Source organism: Anguilla rostrata, chromosome 13 (assembly GCF_018555375.3).
Source record: "Anguilla rostrata isolate EN2019 chromosome 13, ASM1855537v3, whole genome shotgun sequence".
Lineage (NCBI taxonomy): Eukaryota > Metazoa > Chordata > Actinopteri > Anguilliformes > Anguillidae > Anguilla > Anguilla rostrata.
In genome coordinates this window covers 5713600-5737395 of record NC_057945.1, presented here as the reverse complement: position 1 = coordinate 5737395, position 23796 = coordinate 5713600, and the positions used below count along the sequence as shown (strand labels likewise).

The 23796-nt window shown below is 45.9% G+C and overlaps 1 protein-coding gene across 3 annotated transcripts in view; it reads right to left on the bottom strand.

Moving 5' to 3' along the window:
- Window positions 1–23796, bottom strand: part of LOC135238547 (membrane-associated guanylate kinase, WW and PDZ domain-containing protein 1) — an 86623-nt gene that overhangs the window by 26497 nt on the left and 36330 nt on the right. For all 3 annotated transcript variants that reach the window (XM_064306562.1, XM_064306563.1, XM_064306561.1), the window contains exons 4-12: window positions 23221–23340; window positions 21453–21626; window positions 19589–19769; window positions 19129–19199; window positions 17296–17463; window positions 7676–8255; window positions 5366–5918; window positions 1876–1939; window positions 992–1417 (exon numbers count right to left, since the gene is read on the bottom strand). In XM_064306562.1, the coding sequence (XP_064162632.1) occupies window positions 992–1417; window positions 1876–1939; window positions 5366–5918; window positions 7676–8255; window positions 17296–17463; window positions 19129–19199; window positions 19589–19769; window positions 21453–21626; window positions 23221–23340 (2337 nt within the window). The remainder of the gene's footprint in view (window positions 1–991; window positions 1418–1875; window positions 1940–5365; window positions 5919–7675; window positions 8256–17295; window positions 17464–19128; window positions 19200–19588; window positions 19770–21452; window positions 21627–23220; window positions 23341–23796) is intronic.

Sequence of the window (23796 nt, the reverse complement as noted above, 5' to 3'; positions counted from 1 at the left end):
ATCATGAGGGACAGGAGTCAGTGACATTTTGTGAATGTTCTATGTTCAGGTATTTGAACATCATTAAAAAAAACCTTCCCAATAAGATTTTAAAAAATGGGTGACCATTCATGTTAAACTTAAATAATGGCACCAAACATGAGGCTGAACATATCCAGTGCCCACCCTAATTTGGAATGTCTGCACCCATGCACATGGGTGAACCCCCACTGCTAATTTGGGAGAGCGTACCACCGGGTTCTCCTTCAAAACATGGTGTCCCCGGCCTGCTTCTCTTCACAGCGCTGGCTAAGGCTAAGCTCCAAGTTGGAGGAACACCTTTCGTGTGCGGCTTTGGCATGCAGTTCGCAGGCACCCAATCGACCAGCAGGGGTCACTAGATAGCAAATGAACACAACCCCTTAATCGACTGATAACGAACCCTACGGCTCATCCATGCACCACAGCGTGGTGCCTTAGCCGAATGAGCCACCCAGTGGCTAAAAATTATTTTTTAACTTAAATAACAAAACAGAAGAACTTTCCAAGACACCCCCGTAATGTGAAATGTGACAGAAAAACAAGATTCAAAGGACACCCAGAAGCTGGGATTAGTCTTTACTCAAGAAGCTGGGAGTAATCTTTACTCTAGAAAATGGGATTAGTCTTTACTCCAAAAGCTGGGAGTAGTCTTCACTCTAGAAACTGGGAGTAGACTTTACTTCAGAAACTGGGATTAGTCTTTACTCAAGAAGCTGGGAGTAGTCTTTACTGCAGAAACTGGAGTAGTCTTTCCTTCAAAAGCTGGGAGTAGTCTTTAAGAAACTAGGAGTAGCCTTTACTCCAGAAGATGGGATTAGTCTTTAAGAAACTGGGAGTAGTCTTTACTCCATTAGTTTCCAGCAAAAGGATCTGTCATCTGAAAGCTCACTGGCCGAGCAGCCTCCTGCACTTGAAGCCCCGCCTGCATGATTCATCATGAAATCATGATCCCCAGCCAGACTCCACTCACCTCGGCCATTCTCCACATCCTGGGATGCGATGACGAATCCAAACCCCTCGCCTGGCCTCCTCCGCAGTTCCACCTCGAAGGCCCGGGACAGCACCGGGCTTCGCCCGTCCTCGGGGCCCCTGGCCCCCGCCCCCAGAGGCCCTGCGGCCGCGCCCCTCTCGGCCGGCCCGCCCCCGTCCTCCACCCCCAGCCAATCCCGGGGCTCCAGGGTGAGAGTGACGGGCACCGAGTCCAGGAAGCTGGTGCTCTGCACCAGGGCGGGGGGGTCCAGGGCGGGGGAGGGAGGTGTGAGGGTGGTGTGGGGAGGGACCAGGGCGTCGGAAGGAGGGGACGAGCCTTCGGAGGTGAGGGAGAGCAGGGGGGGCCGGAGAAGAGGGGGAGGAGTCTGTTTGGAGGAGTTAGGGGAGATGGGCGAGGACAGTAAACCTATGGGGAGGGAGAGGGAGGGGAGGAGGTGGGAGAGAGGAAAGGTTAAAAAATAGAGTCAGAGAGAGGGAAGAAGAGGGGCGAGAGAGAGATAGAGGGAGAGGGGGAAAGAGAAGAGAGAGAAGAAAGGGGGGAAAGTTTCAGAGAGAGAGAGAGGGAAGAAGAGGAGAAAAGAGAGAGGGAGAGAAAGGCATAGGGATTATTTTTGAGCAGTGATAATGACGCACAGTAGTAACCTAGCTTCATTGCAACCCCAGTCCATAAGCTTATCGAATTTAATTATGTTACCCCACGTGTGGCTAAGCCATGTTCTAACACTTTCTACTGTGTACATATCACTTTATTCAAAAGCAATTCATACAGTACGCACAAAGTAAATGAAAACTGATTGCGACTTTAAGGCTATCAGCAATTCAGTAAGTGTTTTTGCCATATCTGGTTTTGCTGTTGATTCTCACCTCCTCGATAGACCAGCAGAACCACTTCTCCTTGTTTGGTGTGTTCCTGCAGCACTCTTTGGACCTAAACCAAAAACACAACGGACCCACAATGACCATAAGTACTGCACAGCACCCCCAAACACTGCACATCACCTATGTCCAAGTTTCTGGATGTTCTCTGAACATTATTCGATTGGAACATCTTTCTGTTATTTTGACAGAAGCTGTTCAATACAATAAAATGCTCTATCTGAGGAATACTTTAACTAAATTTCATCTCACGGACAAAGGAGGACATAACCATAATCTTCCCCGGTGCTCGGGGAAATGTTTGTGATAGCATGGAATGAAAAGAACACGTAGGGAACGCATTTAGAAATGCAAATTCACAAAGGTCTTACTTGAGCTAATATTTACAGCATACTACACTTTACAATTCAGAGCTGTGCTAGAACGGACTGCGCGTTCTGTGAGTTGTTATACTGGCTCTGTAGCTCTCTGCTTGACTCTAGATGTCCTGTTTGTTTTGAACACAAGGAATAAAGCAGGATAACTGATTAACTACCGTCACACAATCCAACTGAAAACATAATGTGGATACATTTCACTTTGAGGTGGACAAATTACCTAGGCATACCTTGCCTATGTTTGATCTTTAGTTTGTCAACTATGCACCATTCCTTTCAGTATTTTAACTAAGATTACACACGATTGTTGAATTAATTAACACAGACCTCATACGTCACTTGTTCTATACACTTTAAAATCAAACAGCCCATTTAAACAGCTTTGAAGATGCCCTATGCCCTCTACCCAAGCCTCTTGCCCAGGTTTGCTAATAATCACAAAGGTTTCTTTGAAAGTATCTATGTCCTTTTTCTCCCCAGTTTCAGTGGCTGATTTAAACACCCCCCCCACCCCCCCCCTGCTGGGACCGAGCCCTGTCCGAATCTGTGCAGAGAACCAGCTCAGCAGCCCTCTCAGCACCCCGAGGGGCCCCCATTTAACTTCACGTTCACATTTTGTCGCAGCTGGCTTACTGCCACCTACAGGCCAACCGGGTCACCTTCAGAAAAGTGATATTTAATCTGAACGAGGTTCACTTAACCCAGCCACTGGGGACGCGCAAGCCAGTGCATTCCTAGTGCCGGTCCCAAGCCTGGATAAAATGGGGAGGGTTGCGGCAGGAAGGGCATCCGGCGTAAAAACATATGCCAAATCAAATGTGGCGACCCCTAACGGGAACAGCCGAAAGAAGAAGAAGAATCTGAATGAGGTTCACTTGTTAAATGAAAGGACCAGTACAAATATAACACGAAAAGCAACTGAATGCTGAGTGAAGGTATCTGCAGTGAACTGCAGTGAGCGAAGAGCGGCTGCATAGACACTACAGTCCAAAGGGTCCAGTTTTATGAATGAAGAGCTGGGGTGGGACCAGGCTAGCCTGCTAATCCAGCGCTAAAACCCAGGATTCAGCCAATCAGCTAAAACATGAGCTTCAGTCAAAGCCTGCATTTGAATCGGGTGTGTTAGTCGTGGGAAGGATGAAAGAAAGAGGATTTAATCAAAATTCATGCTTAAATTTGACTAATAACAAAAAAGAATATAATCTTTTCTTTTCCTTGCAAACACAGTTTGGCACAGCGATCACTAAACTAACTCACCAAACGGAGTTTGTGAAGAAAAAGTAGCAACACTTGCAGTTACTTCTAATCAAAAGAAAAGGATAAATGTTGATTGAGTACAGGCTACCAGCTCTTTACAGATGAGACTGGGGCCAAGCTGCTGTACTCCTTCTTGGTTTGCGTTCTGGAATCTGGACTTGGAGAGCCACAGGGTCTGCTGGGGTCCCCAGCCCTGGTCCTGGAGAGCCACAGGGTCTGCTGGGGTCCCCAGCCCTGGTCCTGGAGAGCCACAGGGTCTGCTGGGGTCCCCAGCCCTGGTCCTGGAGAACCGCAAGGTTTACCACCTTAAAATTGGCAACTTATTCTGATCCAAGAAACCAGGTGAGGTTTCCATAATAAACTGCTGTAATTGGTCAGTTACAGTAAGAGCTGAGTCCGTTATCTGCTGTAATAAACCAGCCTGCTCTGACAGTGGATGGACTGACTGTAGAGCAGCACAATTACCTGTGTACGATAATTACGATAATAGGCTATAAACGTACTTTTAAGAGTAATGATGAACGGATGTTCTTAAAATGTCAACAGGGGCTATTCTTCTTGAGAGAACTAAGAATACTGCAGGTGTAGTAGGCTGTTCTACAGGCCTTTTTACATCTGCTTTATTGAATCAGTTCTCAGGGAGAATAAAGCATGTATGACCCCACACACCCACTCAGCTGAGTATAAATAAACTTCTCCCCTCAAGGTGAAGATTCCTCTCCCTGTCGCTGAACACCAAGAGGGCTGTGTCCACTTCTGTCCCTACATCAGACTCCTAAATGATACGAACAATTGAATATTGTGATCTTTATAACCTATTCTTTTGCATTGCTCTTTTACTCTATTATTTTGCAAACTTTTTATATTTTTTAAACTTTGTCTGTGTTGTCTTGATTGTGCTGAATGTTTCAGCAGCATCACACAGGAAGTTCCTTACAAGGAAAATAAAGTACTTCAAATTTAAATTACCTGCTGTAATAAGCTGCTGTAATTGGTCAGTTAAGAGCTGAGTCAGTTACCTGCTGTAATAAGCTGCGGTAATTGGTCAGTTATCTGCTGTAATAAGCTGCTGTAATTGGTCAGTTATGAGCTGAGTCAGTTATCTGCTGTAATAAGCTTCTGTAATTGGTCAGTTAACAGCTGAGTCAGTTATCTGCAGTAATAAGCTGCTGTAATTGGTCAGTTAAGAGCTGAGTCAGTTAGCTGCAGTAATAAGCTGCTGTAATTGGTCGTTTAAGAGCTGAGTCAGTTATCTGCTGTAATAAGCTGCTGTAATTGGTCAGTTAAGAGCTGAGTCAGTTCTCTGCTGTAATACGCTGCTGTAATTGGTCGTTTAAGAGCTGAGTCAGTTATCTGCTGTAATAAACTGCAGTAATTGGTCAGTTATGAGCTGAGTCAGTTATCTGCTGTAATAAACTGCAGTAATTGGTCAGTTAAGAGCTGAGTCAGTTATCTGCTGTAATAAACTGCAGTAATTGGTCAGTTAAGAGCTGAGTCAGTTATCTGCTGTAATAAACTGCAGTAATTGGTCAGTTAAGAGCTGAGTCAGTTATCTGCTGTAATAAACTGCAGTAATTGGTCAGTTAAGAGCTGAGTCAGTTATCTGCTGTAATAAACTGCAGTAATTGGTCAGTTAAGAGCTGAGTCAGTTATCTGCTGTAATAAACTGCAGTAATTGGTCAGTTAAGAGCTGAGTCAGTTATCTGCTGTAATAAACTGCTGTAATTGGCCAGTTAAGAGCTGAGTCAGTTATCTGCTGTAATAAACTGCTGTAATTGGCCAGTTAAGAGCAGAGTCTCAAGGCACTTCCTGCTGTAACACTACAGTAACGATAACCACTGTACCTGGGCGAAGCTGAGGCTCTGAACGTCTGCGCCGTTGATCTTGATGATGGCGTCCCCTGCCTGCAGGGAGGGGCACTGCCGCCGGTCCCACACCCTCTTAACCAGCGCCAGGTGGCCTCCCTGCCCCCCCGCCGTAACACTGAAGCCCATGCCGCCGCCCCCCTCGCTCCTCCCCAACGCAACCGGCACCAACTCCCCCCCTACCCCGGCCCCGGCCCCACCCCCGCCCATCGCCCCCGGCGACGGCACGCCCCCGGGGCTGGCCCCGCCCCCGGTCCTGCCGCCGTTGTTGTTGTTGTTGCCGGGGCAGCCGTTGAAGCTGCAGGGCGGGGCGTCGGGGGGCGGGGCCGTGAGCAGGGGGGCGGGCTGGAGCTGGAGGAGGCGGGAGTGGGCCCCGCCCGGGGAGGTTCCCACTTCGGGCTGCGGGAGGGGCAGCTTGGAGATGGGCAGCGTGGCAGCGGACAGGTCACTCTCCGGTGATTTGGGGGTGTGGAGCAGAGGGGGCGGAGGCGCCGGGAGGGAGTTGTTGTTGTGGTTACGGATCAGCGAGGCCCTGCGTGGACAGGCAGACAGACAGACATGCAGACAGACAGACATATGAGATAAAGAGTAGAACAGAGCAAGCTCATTACACATCTGATCTGAATCTGAATCTGAATCTGCATCTGAATCGGGTTTATTGGCCAAACATGCTTTTTACACATGTAAGGAATTTGACTCCGGTTCACAGTAACTCACACTGTACTTACATTCAACAATGTCAACAACAACAATGACAAACAACAACAAGCGTAGGTTTTACCTACAGTAAACAGTAGTGAATGCATTTTAGTGCTTTTTTTTCTACTTTAACGTGTTCACCATTTGCTTCTGTAAAGATGCGGCAGTATATTAAAACACATCATGCCAATGGAGCATTTTACACTGAGGTGAATGGAGGGGAGAGCCCTGTATTTAACACTGCATTAAGCCAAGGGCATGATGGGGGCAGGAAAAATGTTTACACGCAATGCCGTGGGGGCGCACAACTGCAAAGGCAAAAACCAACAAAACCATTCAAAAGGCTTCAAAAGAGCCGGAGAGAAAGAGGATAGTGTGTGAGAGAGAGACAGTGTGTGTGTGTCTGTGTGTGAGAGAAAGAAAGTGTGTGTGTGTGTGAGAGAAAGAAAGTGTGTGTGTGTGAGAGAAAGAAAGTGTATGTGTGTGAGAGAAAGAAAGCGTGTGTGTGTGTGTGTGTGTGAGAGAAAGAAAGTGTGTGTGTATGTGTGTGAGAGAGAGACAGTGTGTGTGTGTGAGAGAAAGAAAGTGTGTGTGTGTGTGAGAGAGAGAGACAGTGTGTGTGTGTGTGTGAGAGAAAGAAAGTGTGTGTGTGTGTGAGAGAGAGACAGTGTGTGTGTGTGTGAGAGAAAGAAAGTGTGTGTGTGTGTGTGCGAGAGAGAGAGGCTTAGATGGTGTTTGGTACTTTCTGCACTACGAGATTAGGAAAGCCTGTTCTTCGGCCATTTTAAGCACTCTCCATATCCGTGCATGATGCTGGCTGTGGGGCTTATCACAGTGTGTTTTTGTCCTTGGTAAGCTGCATGTTTTTCCACTGATTTTTTTCACAGTGTTGCTACCTTGCACCCCGGGCTTTGTTCTTCCAGTGGCTCTGATACGCGCTTCACGCGGTAACCAAGGGCCTCCTTGTAAGTCAGTGTTTCCCAGTCTTTTTCACCTGACCTTTACATTTTTTAAAAGGACTTTTCATGCGGCACACCTGACCTCGCCTGACGGCACACCAGGGTGCCACGGCAACGTGGTTGGGAAATGCTGCTGTAAGTCACCCTCTGGTAAGAGTGTTAAGGCCGGCACTTTGGACTGGAGGAGACGGCAAAGAGGACAGAGGAGCAGGGCCGAACGGGGATGGAGAGACTGGAGATGCGTGGGGGCTCCCAAAAGCGCGTCGGCAACAAGCGGCAACGACAGCGGGGCCTGTTCACACCGTCTTATAGCATTATAAAGCATGATCATCAGGGTCATCAGACCATCAACCTCCCCGACCCCCCCAACCCCACTCCCCCCTCCTTCCAGGATTTCTATAACTACCCAACTGAATGCATTCAGTAATATAAGACACACAATAATAATAATCTTAATGCATATGGTTTCTACAGTGCAATTCCAAGAGCTCATCCCACAGTGCTTCAGAGGATTACATGCCAAAGAGGCCGAATTGACCGAAGTGTATTATTCATATAAAAGCTCATACATTCACGTGTGAATACATGAGGTATTTATGAGCCTGAGTGACAGGTGACGGAGCTGGGTTACCTGAGCGAGCCGGTGCCGGAGATCGCCACGCTGGTGCCGTGATTGGGCAGGGACCGCTCGGGGGGCGGGGGCGGCGGGACGCCCTTGAGCGAGGAGGGCGGCGGCCGGACCGACCCGGAGGAGGGCAGCGGGACGCCCGTCCCGTTGGAGGGGTGCGGGTACGAGGGCGGGGCGTGGGGGGCGAGCGGGGCGGCGTTCCCGTTGGCGTCCAAGCCCGAGCCCAGCAGCATGCCGGGATAGGGCGCGTCCGCGTGCGGCAGGACGCCGTTAAGGCCCAGGTGACCGGGTTGCATGCTGGGATAGGACGTGTCCATGTGCGGGAGGACGCCGTTAAGGCTCGGGTGGGCGGGCTGCTGACCCTGAGGCTGAGAGGTGGCGAGGGGAGGGGCGGGCTCCCGCGTGTCCATGGCGATGGCGTGGGGCTGTTTTGGGCAGCCGTCGGGGTTGTAGAGCATGGGGTACCCCCGGCGCAGGACCACGTCCACGCTGTGCCCCACGGGGACGGACTTGAGCATCTCCACCACCTCCTTATGGGACATCCCCAGGACACAGGCGTCATTGATATAGACCAGGATGTCCGCTGGGGAGGCAGAGAGAACCACACAATCAACAACTACAGAGAGAGAGAGAGAACCACACAATCAACAACTACAGAGAGAGAGAGAACCACACAATCAACAACTACAGAGAGAGAGAGAGAGAGAACCACACAATCAACAACTACAGAGAGAAAGAGAGAGAGAGAACCACACAATCAACAACTACAGAGAGAGAGAGAGAACCACACAATCAACAACTACAGAGAGAGAGAGAGAACCACACAATCAATAACTGTAGAGAGAGAGAACCACACAATCAACAACTACAGAGAGACAGAGAACCACACAATCAACAACTACAGAGAGAGAGAGAGAACCACACAATCAACAACTACAGAGAGAGAGAGAGAAGCACACAATCAACAACTACAGAGAGAGAGAGAGAACCACACAATCAACAACTGCAGAGAGAGAGAACCAAACAATCAACAACTACAGAGAGAGAGAGAGAACCACACAATCAACAACTAGAGAGAGAGAGAGAACCACACAAGCAACAATTACAGATAGAGAGAGAGAACCACACAATCAACAACTGCAGAGAGAGAGAGAGAGAACCACACAATCAACAACTACAGAGAGACAGAGAACCACACAATCAACAACTACAGAGAGAGAGAGAACTACACAATCAACAACTGCAGAGAGAGAGAGAGAGAACCACACAATCAAAAACTACAGAGAGAGAGAGAGGTGTGTGTAAGAGAGTGGCTAGAGAGTGGCTGCTTAAAGAATGAGCTCTTAAAAATATCAAACAAATACAGTGTTTAGATGTGAAACAAAATACATATAATTGATAAAAAAGCAGAATTAAAGAAAAGAAGAAGAACATAGAAGGAGGGAATATAATAAAAAAACAAAAGAAGAATAGAAAATAACTTAAATACAGACATAACAAGGGAAGGTACAAAGCTAGGAGAAAGCTAGGAGCAAAGCTAAGCCAAAGTTAAAGGAAATAAAAAGCAAAGGTAAGCCTTGGGAGAAACTGTATACATTAGTCATAAATTAGAACATTTGGATAACTATATACATATTTTCTTTAATTAAAGTAGTAATATAATATTTAATACAGTAAAAAGAAAAAATCTGATCTGATAGCATTAGCATAGCTCAATAGCTCAACCCAAGGCTAGAAGGAGTGGCAGTTAAAGCTGTTGAAAAGTATCAATTTTCTGAGCTGTCACCATGGTAACCAAGCACGCTGCTGTGGAGATTCCGTACCCTCCTAAGCTGAGAAGTGCAAAGGCTAAAAAGAAACATAAACTAACTGTTATGAGAAGCAACCCCGAAACCCTATATGTGGACTTTGCTGAAAAGGCAAACAATAAGGTTAAAAACAATTTAATTTTTTTCACAAATAACACCAAGGCCTGGCACAGTGTTGTATGTAAGCACTACCCTCATATTCAGAAGGGAGGGATAGGAAAGGGGAGCAAAATAACAGTTTGTGAAGATGAACATTTGGACAGTATAGTGCTAAATGTGAACATTTACACAAATGGGACTGTTCTCATACAAAGTGCTACTGAGGCCAACCTGGATGCTTTTGAGAAACACTTCCCTGCCCTGAAAGAGAAGGCAGAGAAGGAAAAGTGTCCCTCACGCTCCCCACAGAGCGAGAGGATTCAGATTCAGAGGAAACCACACCCACCACTGTACCTAACCTGCCCTGTGCTGCCCCGCTTCTCCCCGATCTGACACCCAGCACATGAGGGAGACCCTGGCCTTGCTTGAGCTGGAGTTTGCAGAGTTCAGAGAGCTCACTATGGCCAGGCTCTCCGAGGCATATCTCCCTCTGCAGCAGCAGGAAGAGCAGAACCAGCAGAGCAGAGAGATCAGCACAGCCATCGCTGCCCTGAGAGCAGAGACCGCAGAACTGAGGCAGGACAACCAGGCCCTGAGAGCCCAGCTGGCCTCTGTGAAAGAGGAGACGCAGCGCAGGGAAAGATCATTCACCATGGAGCTACAGGATCTGAGAGAGCAGCTACAGACACACACATGCACACCCTGTACTGCCCATTCAAACGCAGATACTGACAAACACTCCACTCCCCTCCAAACCACAGCCCACCCCCAGCTGACCTGCAGGCTCATACTGATGCCCCCCTGACTCACAACATTCACCAGCGCCAGAAAACCCCCCCAGCACACAGACCAACACCCCCTCAGACACTCCCCCCCTCTGACGCACAGCCCACCCCCAAGGCACAGCCCCCTTCTGCAACACAGCCCCCCACCAGCAGAACACCTGATCCACAAGTGGTCCTTCTCATGGACTCAAATGGGAAGTTTATTGACCCCAATAGGCTTTTTCCTGGTAAGCAGGTAAAGGCGACCCGCTGCAGTAACACAGCCCGCGCCCTGGAGCTGCTCAAGCGGGACACGCTGGGAAGCCCTCACTATGTCATACTGCACACCGGCACCAACGACCTGCCCGCCTGCGCCAAAAACACGCCCACGCAGTGAGGAGGATGGCAGAGAAAGCCTCCCGAGAGTTCCCTGAATCTCGCGTGGTCATCTCCACACTGCTGCCACGGAATGATGTCCCCCCCATGTCATCAGGGACATTAATGCGGAGATCGCCAGAGGCTGCGCTGCACTGCCCAATGTGCACCTGGCTCGCCACCCCACCATCGGCCCCTGGTACCTCTACGATGGGATTGCATCTAGACAAGGAAGGTATCAAAGTCTTTGCTAAAACGCTAAAAGACGTGGCACTGGGACGCAATCCATCCAGCCCCGCCTCCACCATCAACAGGCCCCATCTCAGGCATCAGCCCCCCCACGCCATCGGTCACCATCCTCGGGCCCCACATCGGCCTGACAGCAGCGGTCATCACTCCAAAACCCCGCGCCCACCCAGCACCCCGCAGTCCCCCATAAGGCCCCCGACCCCCAGGGCTCACCCCACCAACACCAGCCCAGCTACGCTGCAGCCCTCACAATGGCCCCTGTCCCACCTGCCCCTCCTTCTGAGCTAGGTGAGATCAAACACCTGCTCAGTGTGCTGTGCGATAGGTTGCTAAACTAATATGAATTCATATCTGTGAATATATATGTGATGTGAATATATAATCTAATATGTGAGTATACAGTATAAACCAGTTATACTGTGTACTATACAAATAGTAAGTTTAAAAAAAAAAAAAAGACAGTAGTTCATTATCAACTATGTATTTTGTTTCACTCGAAATGCTGTGAATGATTAAAATGAGTTCATTCTGTGTAAGCTGTTGGAACATACAGGGTCTGTGGTCTTCTGTGTTTGGGCTGAAAAGCACAGACCCTGAATTCCTCAAAAACATTTCAATGCTGACATTTTAATTTTTGTTGAAACTTGGTGCCGAGAAGATACCGTCACCCACTGCCCCTCAGGTTATGGCGAAATTATAGTGCCCTCTATAAAATTAAAAACAGTGCGACATGGCAGAGACTCCGGAGGGATACTGGTGTGGTACAAAGCGGAACTGGCTAAATTCATCACAGTAACCAAAAAAGAACAATCCCACTTATGGTTAAAATTGAATAAAGAAATTGCAGATTGGGAAAAAGATATATTCCTGTGTGCAGCTTACGCTGCCCCACATGAATCCCCCTATTATAATGAGGAATTCTTCAACGCTCTGCATACAGAAATATGCCATTTCCAGGCCCAGGGAAATGTGCTACTGTGTGGTGACCTTAACGCCAGAACAGGAACAGAACCCGACTGTATCGATCCCCAAGGAAACAATCATATATTTGGAAACACCCCTTTGTACATTACACCAACCACTACAAAAAGAAATAATCCGGACAATATAATAAATAAGAATGGTAGGGAGTTAGTGCATCTCTGTCAAGCCTTAGGCCTGTACATCCTTAATGGCAGGATCAGAGGGGACTCTTTAGGAAGGTTCACATATTGCTCAGCTCTTGGGACTAGTGTTGTGGACTATGCTGTCACTGACATGGACCCTTCCTCCTTTAGTGCATTCACTGTCAGGCAACAAACCCCCCTTTCAGACCATAATCAAATAAGTGTATTTCTGAAAAGATTTGGACAATCCAGAAACTCAAACACACAGCCCTGTAAGCTGTATAAACTTAATAATTTGTACAGATGTGCTGAAACAAGCACAGATGAATTCACAAAAGCAATGAGATCCGCTGAATTAACTAACTCTATTAACACATTCATCAATACTCCTTACCAAAATAACAGAGAAGGCTTAAATCTGGCTGTTACTAATATCAATTATATTTTCCAGAAAACAGCAAATAAAGCTAAACTAAAAGTTAATAATAAAAGGAAGCTGAACAAAAATGAAAATTGGTTTGATATTGAATGCAAAAATATTCGAAAAAACCTAAGAAAATTATCAAACCAAAAACATAACCAACCATACAACTCTGATTTACGCCTCAGGTATTGTCAAACTCTTAAAGAATATAAAAACACCCTAAAACAGAAAAAACAAAAATACATAAATAAAACTCTGAATGATATTGAAGAATCAGTTAATCAAAACCAGTTTTGGGATTTGTGGAACAATTTAAGCACAGCAAAGCAACACGAATTAGCCATTAGTGATGGAGCCATTTGGAAACAATATTTTGAAAATCTATACTGTGAAATCAGTCAGAAAACACACCATACTATGATTAATGAACAACTAAATAAATTGGAATCAACCATCAAGGATAATCAAAATCCATTGGATAAACCAATTTCCCACAAAGAACTGATCGAAAAGCTCCAGTCTCTAAAATCAAGAAAATCATGTGGTCTTGATGGAATTAGAAATGAAATGCTAAAAAATAGCACCCCAGAAATGCATGACGCTTTGCTTAAATTGTTCAACCAAGTACTGAGTTCAGGATGCTTTCCTGACATTTGGAACCGGGGGCTTATATCCCCAATTTATAAAAGTGGAGACAAATTAGACCCAGATGTCAGGAAAACAGGTTCCAGTTTTTTCTAGGCAACACCGCCCTAGATCACACTTTAAATTATACGTACCTTGGTCTGACAATTACAGCATCAGGGAGCTTTAACATGGCAGTGAATGCTTTAAAAGAAAAAGCTCGAAGAGCACTCTATGCTATAAAAAGAAAACTTCAAAAAATTGTTATACCAATTAAAATCTGGTTAAAAATATTTGATAGTGTAATTCAGCCCATTGCACTGTATGGAAGTGAGGTATGGGGTCCACTCAGCCAGCAGAACTATTCCAAATGGGACAAGCATCCAATAGAGACCCTGCATGTAGAATTTTGTAGAAACATCCTACAAGTACAAAGGAAAACACCAAATAATGCATGCAGGGCAGAATTAGGCCATTATCCATTAATGATTCACATCCAAAAAAGAGCGTTAAAATTCTGGATGCACCTCAATTCAAGTCCTCAAGACACATTGCAATTTAAGGCAATGAAAGCCCAAGAGCTCAGTCATGAAAAGAGTCCCCTCAGTCAGCTGGTAATGAAGCTGACTAACCCATTAACCCAACTAACACAAATCACAGACCGGCTTCATACAGCACTGCTTACCAACAAATCAAAGTAAACCAAGTAATGAAACAGACCAAAATCTCTTATCTGGAATATTGGGATAATGTAACCAAAACACAAAACAAACTAGATTGCTATCGGACCCTAAAAAGAGACTACAAATTGGCTGAATATCTCTTCTCTGTCAGAGATACAAAGCAGAGGCAGATCCTGACCAAGTACAGGCTCAGTGACCACGCACTTGCAATTGAAAAAGGCAGACACCGGAATACATGGTTACCAAAAGAACAACGTATATGTGGTCACTGTAAGACAGGAGAGGTGGAAACAGAGATGCACTTTCTCCTACATTGTGAAAAATATTCAGAAATTAGGACACATTATTTCAACAAATTTTCTCTAATTATAAAAGACTTCCTTTCCCAAACAAATGAGGAAAAAATGCAAATCCTGCTAGGAGAAAGGCCAACGGCTCCACTAGCAGCAAAGTACATCTCGGCCTGCCATAATCTGAGGGACACTGGTTGACCACCACAAATATATTTATTTTAATTATTTATTAATTTCTATCTTTTTTTTTATTTTTTATTTTTTTTATTTATTTTTTTACATTATTATTATTGTTATTATTATTATTGTTATGATTTTATTATTGTTATTATTGTATAGCCTACTCGTTGTGGCCATTGCCACACTGTTGATTGCATTGTTGTCGTTTCCACAATGTTGTTCGTATTTCATGTTTCCTGTTCCTGTTTCTATGTGTACGCTTTGGCAATAAGTACAAGTGTATTTCATGCCAATAAAGCATTTTGAATTTGAAAAATTTGAGAGAGAGAACCACACAATCAACAACTGCAGAGAGACAGAGAGAGAGAGAATGAGGGAGCTCTATTGTCCTATTTCCTATTTGGGGCCAGGCCAGTACACTGCTCCTACACTTCTCCATAATCTCACATTCCCTGATCTCCTGCACACTCTGCCCATCCACTCCTCCCCAACCAGTCTCTCTCTCCCTGCAGTCTCTCTGGCAGTGTCTCTCTTTCTGTGCCTCTGTGTGTGTGTGTGTGTGTGTGTGTGTGTGCACGCTTGTGCATGCATGCATGTGCATCTGTGTGTGAGTGTGTGTGTGCATGTGGACATGCCTGAGTGTGTGTGCGTACGCGTGCGTGCACGCATGCGCAGCTGTGTGCGAGTGTGTGTGTGTGTGCATGTGCACATGCCTGGATGTGCGTGTTTGTGTGCGTGCGCGTGCATGTATGTGCGCCTGTGTATGAGTGTGCGTCAGTGTGTGTGTGTGAGTGCGCGCACATTCATGCGCGCACGTGTGTGAGCTGGATTACATCTCGCAGCCCAATCAGGATTAGGGAGAGATTGCGATATTCCCGCAATCACACGGCCCTAATCCAGCCAGGAGAAAAGCACTGAGAAAAAACTGAGAGATGGAGAGAGAGATGAACGGAGTGATGAAGGGAGAAAAGGGAGGAGAGCCAGTGTACTTTCCGCCCCTACGGCCTGTACGAGATGATCTCTGCCTGCCTTAATCCAGAGTGCAAAAAAAACAGGAAGAGGGTCCAAGGTCAAAGGTCAGGGCTCAGTGTGCAAGTCCTACGTCACAGCTGCAGAAAACTGAGGATTCGGCAGCAGGAACAACAGAAACTCACTGGATTTCCACTATCCACTAGCGGTGGAAGCTAGATTTCCACTAGCTTCCACTATCACCCAGTAAATGTGAGAAGCATAATTTACCATTAAAGCAAAATTTAAATATTAACACTGAAATTAAACTTTTGAGAAAACAGAAATGAAAGAGTCACAAGTAACGACTGGTATATTCAGATCTTGGAGTTATGTATATTCAAAGATAGAAATCATTTCAAATCATAGATATCTAATTGTTGTTTTTAAATTAAATATTAAAAACATGTTCGGCTTTTTAAGGGTTGCACTGAAGTGGACAGCTCAGCAAGAAGGTCCCAGGTTCGAAACCCAACTAGGGCCTTTTAGTGTGGAATTTTTATGTCCCTAGGCTGACTGGAGAGTCTAAATCTCCCATGTGTATGAGTGAGTGGTGTGTGTGCCCTGCAATGGATTGGCTAACTATCCAGGGTGTACTCCTGCCTCTCATACAATGCATGCTGGGATATGCTCCCTGTGATCTTAAAAACATCCTTCAAATAACTAATTTTAATTTGGGCATACCATGTACTGAGTTGAGCCTCACTTACATAACAAGTTGTCATCCTGGAACTGAAATGTGGGTAATGCAATAAAACAATTTTTTTAAACCTTTGTATGTGGGTGCTGTGTACTCTATTGTGTTCCTTGTGGTACCTGTGTGTTTAGAATGGGGGTTGGTACCTGCGTTGAATGTGAGGTGTATTGTGCCTATGTTCAGTGTGGACACCACTGTGTCTGTGTTGAGTGCAGGGGGCACTGCGCCTCTGTTCAGTGTACAGGGGGCACTGTGCTTATATTGCGTGTGGAGGGCACTGTACTTGTGTTGACTACAGGAAGTACTGCAGCTGTGTTTAGTATGTAGAGGTTACTGTACCTATGTTGAGTGTAGGGGGTTCTGTACCTGTGTTTAGTATGTAGGGGTTACTGTACCTGTGTTAAATGTGAGGTGTACTGTGCATGTGTGCTGAGTGTGGGGGTACTGTATTTGTGTTGATTGTAGAGGATACTGTACCTGTGTTGCATGAGAAGGGTACTGTACCTGTGCAGAGTGTGGGGAGTACTGTGCCGATGTTGATTGTAGGGGTACTGTGCCTGTGTTTATTGTAGGGGTACTGTGCCTGTGTTGAGTGTGGAGGTTACTGTACCTGTGTTGAGTATGGGGAGTACTGTACCTGTGTTTAGTATGGGGAGTACTGTACCTGTGTTGAGTGCGGGGGGTACTGTACCTGTGTTGAGTGCGGGGGGTACTGTACCTGTGTTGAGTGCAGGGGGTACTGTACCTGTGTTGAGTGAGGAGGGCACTGTACCTGTGTTTAGTATGGGGAGTACTGTACCTGTGTTTAGTGTGGGGAGTACTGTACCTGTGTTGAGTGCGGGGGGTACTGTACCTGTGTTGAGTGCAGGGGGTACTGTACTTGTGTTGAGTGTGGGGAGTACTGTATCGGTGTTGAGTGCGGGGGGTACTGTACCTGTGTTGAGTGAGGAGGGCACTGTACCTGTGTTTAGTATGGGGAGTACTGTACCTGTGTTGAGTGAGGAGGGCACTGTACCTGTGTTTAGTATGGGGAGTACTGTACCTGTGTTGAGTGCGGGGGGTACTGTACCTGTGTTGAGTGCGGGGGGTACTGTACCTGTGTTGAGTGCAGGGGGTACTGTACCTGTGTTGAGTGAGGAGGGCACTGTACCTGTGTTTAGTATGGGGAGTACTGTACCTGTGTTTAGTGTGGGGAGTACTGTACCTGTGTTGAGTGCGGGGGGTACTGTACCTGTGTTGAGTGCAGGGGGTACTGTACTTGTGTTGAGTGTGGGGAGTACTGTATCGGTGTTGAGTTTGGGGTGGTGCAGTACCTGTGTTGAGTGCAGGGGGACCCCCTGGGGTGACACTGTACACCTGCAGGAACTCCCGGGGCCTGCTGCCCCCTACGATGTTGAATCCAAAGCCGCGAGGTCCCTTAGAGAGCCGCGTGTGTATGGAGTACCCCTTCAGCTCGCTGGGCTGGTCTGTGAACGCTGGCACTGAGAGAGGACAGGAAGAAGGGATCAGCTTCACAGGGAGAGAAAGAGAGAGCAAGCAGCCAAAACCACGTTTTTCAAGCTCACTTTCTGGTCTCGCTGAAAGACGTTGCTCGCTATCCACCAGTACTCTAGGCTCCAGTATAGGTGTGTCAGCCACCCATTTCAGTGCAAGTCGATGGTAACAACATGGTCAAAACACAAAGTCAATCATTTTTCCCTCAAGAAAGTGTAGTCGCAATAGGTGTTTTTTTCATCTAATGTCTCCCCATGTGCTGTTTTGTTAAGTTATTGAGTTATTTGGACAAGACTGTAATATTTTATGGATGAATCAGGGACAGTTAGCATCACTACCAAGTCACTGTATCTCACATGCTTAGTGGACGACCCAAACTCGGCCGGACTTCATGCCCATATAAGGGATCCCCTTTTCCCTACTGTGCAGTCTCCGGCTCCAATTTGTACAACATGGCGCCGCCCACAATGCCAATGCCCTGCGATAGACTGGCGGCCTGTCCAGGGTGTATTCCTGCCTCTCGCCCAATGCATGCTGGGATAAGCTTCAGCACCCCCACGACCCTACCCAGGATAAGCGGCTACAGATAATGGATGGATAATTCATATTGTATGTCTTCTACATGCTTTGGCAGAAAGACAAAGGTAAGTAGCAAGAGAGAGAAATTGAAAGAGAAAGTGTGTGTGACTGTGTGAGCGAGAGAGTGAAAGATATAGAGACAGAGATGAACAGCAAATGGCAATGTAAACACAGACAGGATAGAAGGACAGATGCAGATAGTGTAGAGAGAAACTTCCACAATGAGTTTTACTGCTCTGTTTCCAGCTGAATTTCTATTACATCTGAGCTGGTAGCTTCTATATTCATCTGTGTCTATGTTTAACTGAATCCAAATAGTGCACCTTGGGAACTTTAATGAATGAACTGAGCTGAACTGAATTGAATGCACAGAATCAAAGCAGCTAGAGCGATTGGCTTGACTGAAATCATCAAACAAAGAATCTTCAGCACCCCCTGCTGTCCATTGTGAGACAGTGCCACAATCCTCACTACACTCAACTGCTGAATCACAACAAAAATTTGGCAGATGACAGCTTTTTAACATGGATAATAATCGCTCTTATCACCACATCAGGGACAGAAGTGTGTAGAAGTAGGACAGTAGAAGCTATTCGCTATGTCACAAGATTACAATCATATTATTTATCAACGACCGAGAAAGAGAGAGACACACACACATACACATTCACACACACACATTCACACACATGTGCACACACACATACACAGACACACACACACTCACACAAACACACACACACAGACACACACTCACAAACACAATCTCACACATGCACACACACGCACACACACACACACACTCACACAAACACACACACACGCACACGCACATACACTCACACAAACACACACACACACTCACAAACACAATCTCACACACGCACATACATGCATGCACGCACACACACACACGCACGAACACGCACACACACGCACAAGCACACACACATGCATACATACGCACACACCCACTCTCACAGACACATTCACGCACACTCCCACACACACACAGTCTCACACACACACACACACAGGGTTTGTGAGTGTGAGAATGATAAAGTGAGACTCACACTCTGTCTTGCTGACAGCCTCCCTGCTCTGAGTTCGCGGGTCCAGCCAGCTGGTGGTCTTTGAGTTGTGACTGTAAAGCAGAACCAGAGTGTGGTGTTTTCATCATATAAGGAACATACACTACCATACTCATCCTCACTCTGATCAAAAACATGTACTACCATACTCATCCTTACTCTGATGAGGAACATGCACTACCATACTCATCCTCACTCTGATCAAAAACATGTACTACCATACTCATCCTCACTGTGATCAGGAACATGCACTACCATACTCATCCTCACTATGATCAGGAACATGCACTACCATACTCATCCTCACTGAGAAAATGAATCCACACAAGGGTTAGGGTAAGGATTAGGGTTCGGGTTAAGGGTTAGGTGTACTCACTCGATGTTGAAGGGTGATGGGTAAGGATTAGGATTAGGATTAGGATTGCAGGTTAGGTGTACTCACTCAATGTAGTATGGCTCCCCTGACTCGCTGAAGGCCAGTTCCCAGTTTTCGGGGAGCCCCCCTCTCCCACCGTTGCTGCTCCCCCCATTCTCCAAGGCACTGCCGTCCCCCCCACTGGAGTCGCGGGACTGGCTGGGGGAGAGCGTTGGGGGAGGGGCACTGCTGGCCCCCACAGAACCACCTCAAACAAAACAAGACCAGGTCAAAACCTAGTATGTGGCTGGACCTAACACACTTCATCCGGCCGACCAATGGTGTAACTTCATAACTCGGCTGACCAATGGTGTAACTTTATCTCTCAGTCAGTCAGTCACAGACATTCGCGTTCCTAGGGCTGGCCCCAGCCAAAAATGAGAAAACTGCAAGATCTGCTCAGGAGAAAATCTTACAACGTCCATTTCCACGTGGTTTATTTGCATGCACTGCCACTAAGCATTCAGATGTATGTACTGTCAGTGTCTCATTACTCAACAAGAAATAAAGTTGGTTTAAAACCACTATAAAATTAAGTTAATGTCAGTAAACTGAAAAAAAAAAAAAACTGATGACAATACATGCTTTATTCGTGAACATGGTTTGGTGAGTTCGGTATTCTCCAGGTTTAAGTTGTCAAACTTTGTGAAGAAAAAAATGGGCACACATCTCCCATAATTCCTAGATTTCAATATTTAATATCACCCTTATTATCACCTGCACATCACCTCAATCACCTGAGCTTTTAATAATAACAATAATAATAATGAATTAGTTTTTATAGTGCTTCTCAAAGTGCTCAAAGATGCTTTTATGAGAAAATCAAATAAAGTACAAAATCAAAACAGGGAATAAAGCCAAGAAGACAAAAAGGTTGGACAGCAACGCAAAGATAACAATAGTGTATCAATAGCATATCAATAAATGTAAGCAAAAGTAAGTACGGGCTCTAAAACAACACCCAGGTTGTGGATGCGGGCGGATGGGTGGTCTATGGAATCATGTGGAGGGAGAAATTTTCAGTGGATTGGATGTGGGATTTGGGGCCAATTATGGTTCATTTAGATTTTTCACAGTTCAGTTTGAGAATGTTGGATTTCATCCAAGATCATATGTTAGTGAAGGCAGTTTGTGAGTATACTGTATGAACAGGGTGTACTGAGGAAGGGCATGGCACTCTGTGATGGGCACTTGGCCTGACTCATGTCATGACAGCACTTTCCTCATGTTGATCTCATCTCCCCCTACAGGCCACAGCACATTACTGCAGTCTGTTCAACACGCTGATTATTAAAATGGTGCTGTTCTGTGCATGACTTCATTAATGAAGTTCAGTTCTCCAATGCACCATTTAAACATTAAATTACACAAATGTATCCAACTCCATGAGTCCCATTCAATATGATGACATATAGGTCATACTTCTGATACTAATTCATTCTGCAAGGGTTTCATTTAGTGTAACAGTACAATGATCTCTTGTTCAGCATCTACATTCAAGCAATGCTAATGCAAAGGCCATACACATATTAAAACTGTAATTAAAATGGCCTTTCTCCATTTTCTCTTACAGATTGATGATATGAATGCATCTATTTTTAGACTGAAATAAGAGGGAGGATAGTAAAGAGTGAAATAAGAGGGAGGACAGTAATGACTGAAATAAGAGGGAGGTCTGTAAAGACTGAAATAAGAGGGAGGTCTGTAAAGACTGAAATAAGAGGGAGGTCTGTAAAGACTGAAATAAGAGGGAGGTCTGTAAAGACTGAAATAAGAGGGAGGTCTGTAAAGACTGAAATAAGAGGGAGGACTGTAAAGACTGAAATAAAATGGAGGACTGTAAAGCTTGGAACAGTGCCTGAGCAGGGCGAGGCCCGTGGAGAGGCTTTACCTGAGAGGCCGGAGTCTTCCTCGCTGTTCTCCCCCTCCTCCGCTGCCTTCTCCAGGTTGCTTAGCGACTTGCTCCGGGTGCGGAAGTTTCGCAGCAGGTTGCGGTGCTCCTGGTAGGTGATGGGGGGGCTGTCGGGGCCAATGTGCACCGGCCGTGGGGTGCCATAGTAGTTCCCTAAAGAAAGGAACACAGGGGGACTATACGGTTACTGTACAGGACTTTCCTTTACTTTACTCAGAGCCTGCCTCCCATTAAACTGCCTGTCTGAATGGTAATCAAGCAGGAATTAATACCACAGATTGGAGCATTTTGATTGGAAGGAAGATCATGAATATTCATTAAGAAGAGCAGTTGAAGATGGATCACTGCTGGCTTGTATGGCTCCACAGCCGTGTCCTAATCAGAGAGGGTATGAGACGGGTGGAGGGATGGTTAACCCCTTCACGCAAGCCGCCTAGTGGCCAGTGTGCCTAGATTGCTCAACTGAGACATTCACTGCAACCAAACTATGAGTTGAAAACAGAAACTTGTAATTCGCACTTGAAAATGAGACAAAAGTGAGTTTCTTGAGTCAAAATAGTTGATTTGTAGTGCAATACATGATTATGTTGTGATTTACAGCAATGCATAATTTTGACATTTTGGCCAGATTTGGACACACTGGGTACACTGTTTACTTTTTTGCTTCATAAATCTTTAGTCGTTCTACATATCCACCCTTAGGTTTTACGCACTTGTTGCCAAGGAGTATTTGATTCAGGACATAGTTTAACGTGTTTTATATATGGGATCTATCAGTATTTCATTGCAAACTGACTTGCCTAGACAATTGCATTTGTGGCACTTTATTTCTTCCTAAATTATGAATATGAACTAATCCAAGGTAATATTGTAAATGGTACAAATGACTTGCTTCATCGAAGCCATTTTTCAAGTCACTGTGAGGCTCACTGAATTGCAAAAGATGTCAACAAAATGAACTTTATATGGTTGACTCTGCCTGCAATAGAATGGCTTTTTATGATAAATCAGCACAAATTGTACATTTTATCTCGCATAATTATTCTGCAATTGGCAGGCTATTCATTATAGCTTAGCTTCACACATTGATATCAAAATGTCTTTTACTAATAGTTTCAATGGACTTCACACCGCCAAGTCAGAACAATTCAGCTCCACTGGGCCCCACCTGGCTCAAGGGCAGATTGGTTACATCTGTTCTAAAATTTATTTTTAAGAATTCTTCTTATTTATTACTTCTTTAAAAAATTCAGATTTTCAAGTTAAAAGTGAGGAAATGCATAGTTTCATGACAACAGAGTTATTAACACTCCAAAGCTTTTTTTTCCCACAGAAAAAGCCTCAGTTTAACCTGGGCTTCAAACACAGCCCGGACCGGTGGGATTCTCAGGTTTAGTGATCTCTGAAAGAAGGACAGAAAGCTGATTTCAGTGCAGGAAGAGATGGTACAGAATGAAAAAAACAAAAATGAAGAGATAAATCTGATCATTAATCTGGCAGGCCATTTCAGGACATGAAGCGAGTCATGTGATCCTCTGTCTCACATTCCGACTGCTCTGCGATTTGGGGAAAATGGCCTGTGTCCGCTTCCTATTCCTGAAGGGGGAGGACCTGGGGCAAGAGGGAGGGGCCAGGGGGGATGATGCCATGGGGAGGGGGCGTGGCCAGAGAGAGGGGGCCAGGGCGTGAAGTAACAGACATGGGAGGAGGAACAGGAAGGGGTGGGGCCATGTTCTCGTGTCCTCACCCTTGAACTTGCCGCTCTCCAGCAGGGCTCCAGACTCCTCCAGGGAGAAGAACTCCTCGATGGAGACAAAGTTGTAGTCCACCCCAGAGATCTCCCCGTCCCGCGGCTGCCTGGTGGTGCCTGAGCAGGGAGGGGGGAGGGTCAGGGGGGGTCACAGCCCCAGCCGCAGACAGACAAAGCCGCAAACAGCTGTCGGCTATTATCACAGCTTAGGCCAAATATGATGGATGCTTCACACAGATCTCCGCGCAGGTTTGGACATACATTTACCAAACAAACAAACCCGCACATAATGAAGCAGTAATGAATGATGGGGCAGTCACACGAAAGCATTATCCTTCACAGATATTTCACAGTTCTGTGTGCAAGGCAAGGAGTAGCTATACCATCCCTCTGACAATACGACCACATCCTGACTGCAAAATGGACTCACAGATAACACACCGACATTAGCATGTCTTACCACTATTTTTCATGTCAGCTGTCATTAGCCTGGAAAGCACTTTTAGGAATGAGCCAAGCGTAAAACGCTATTTCAAAATAAATATGCTAAGAATCAGCCATCGAGAAGTTTTA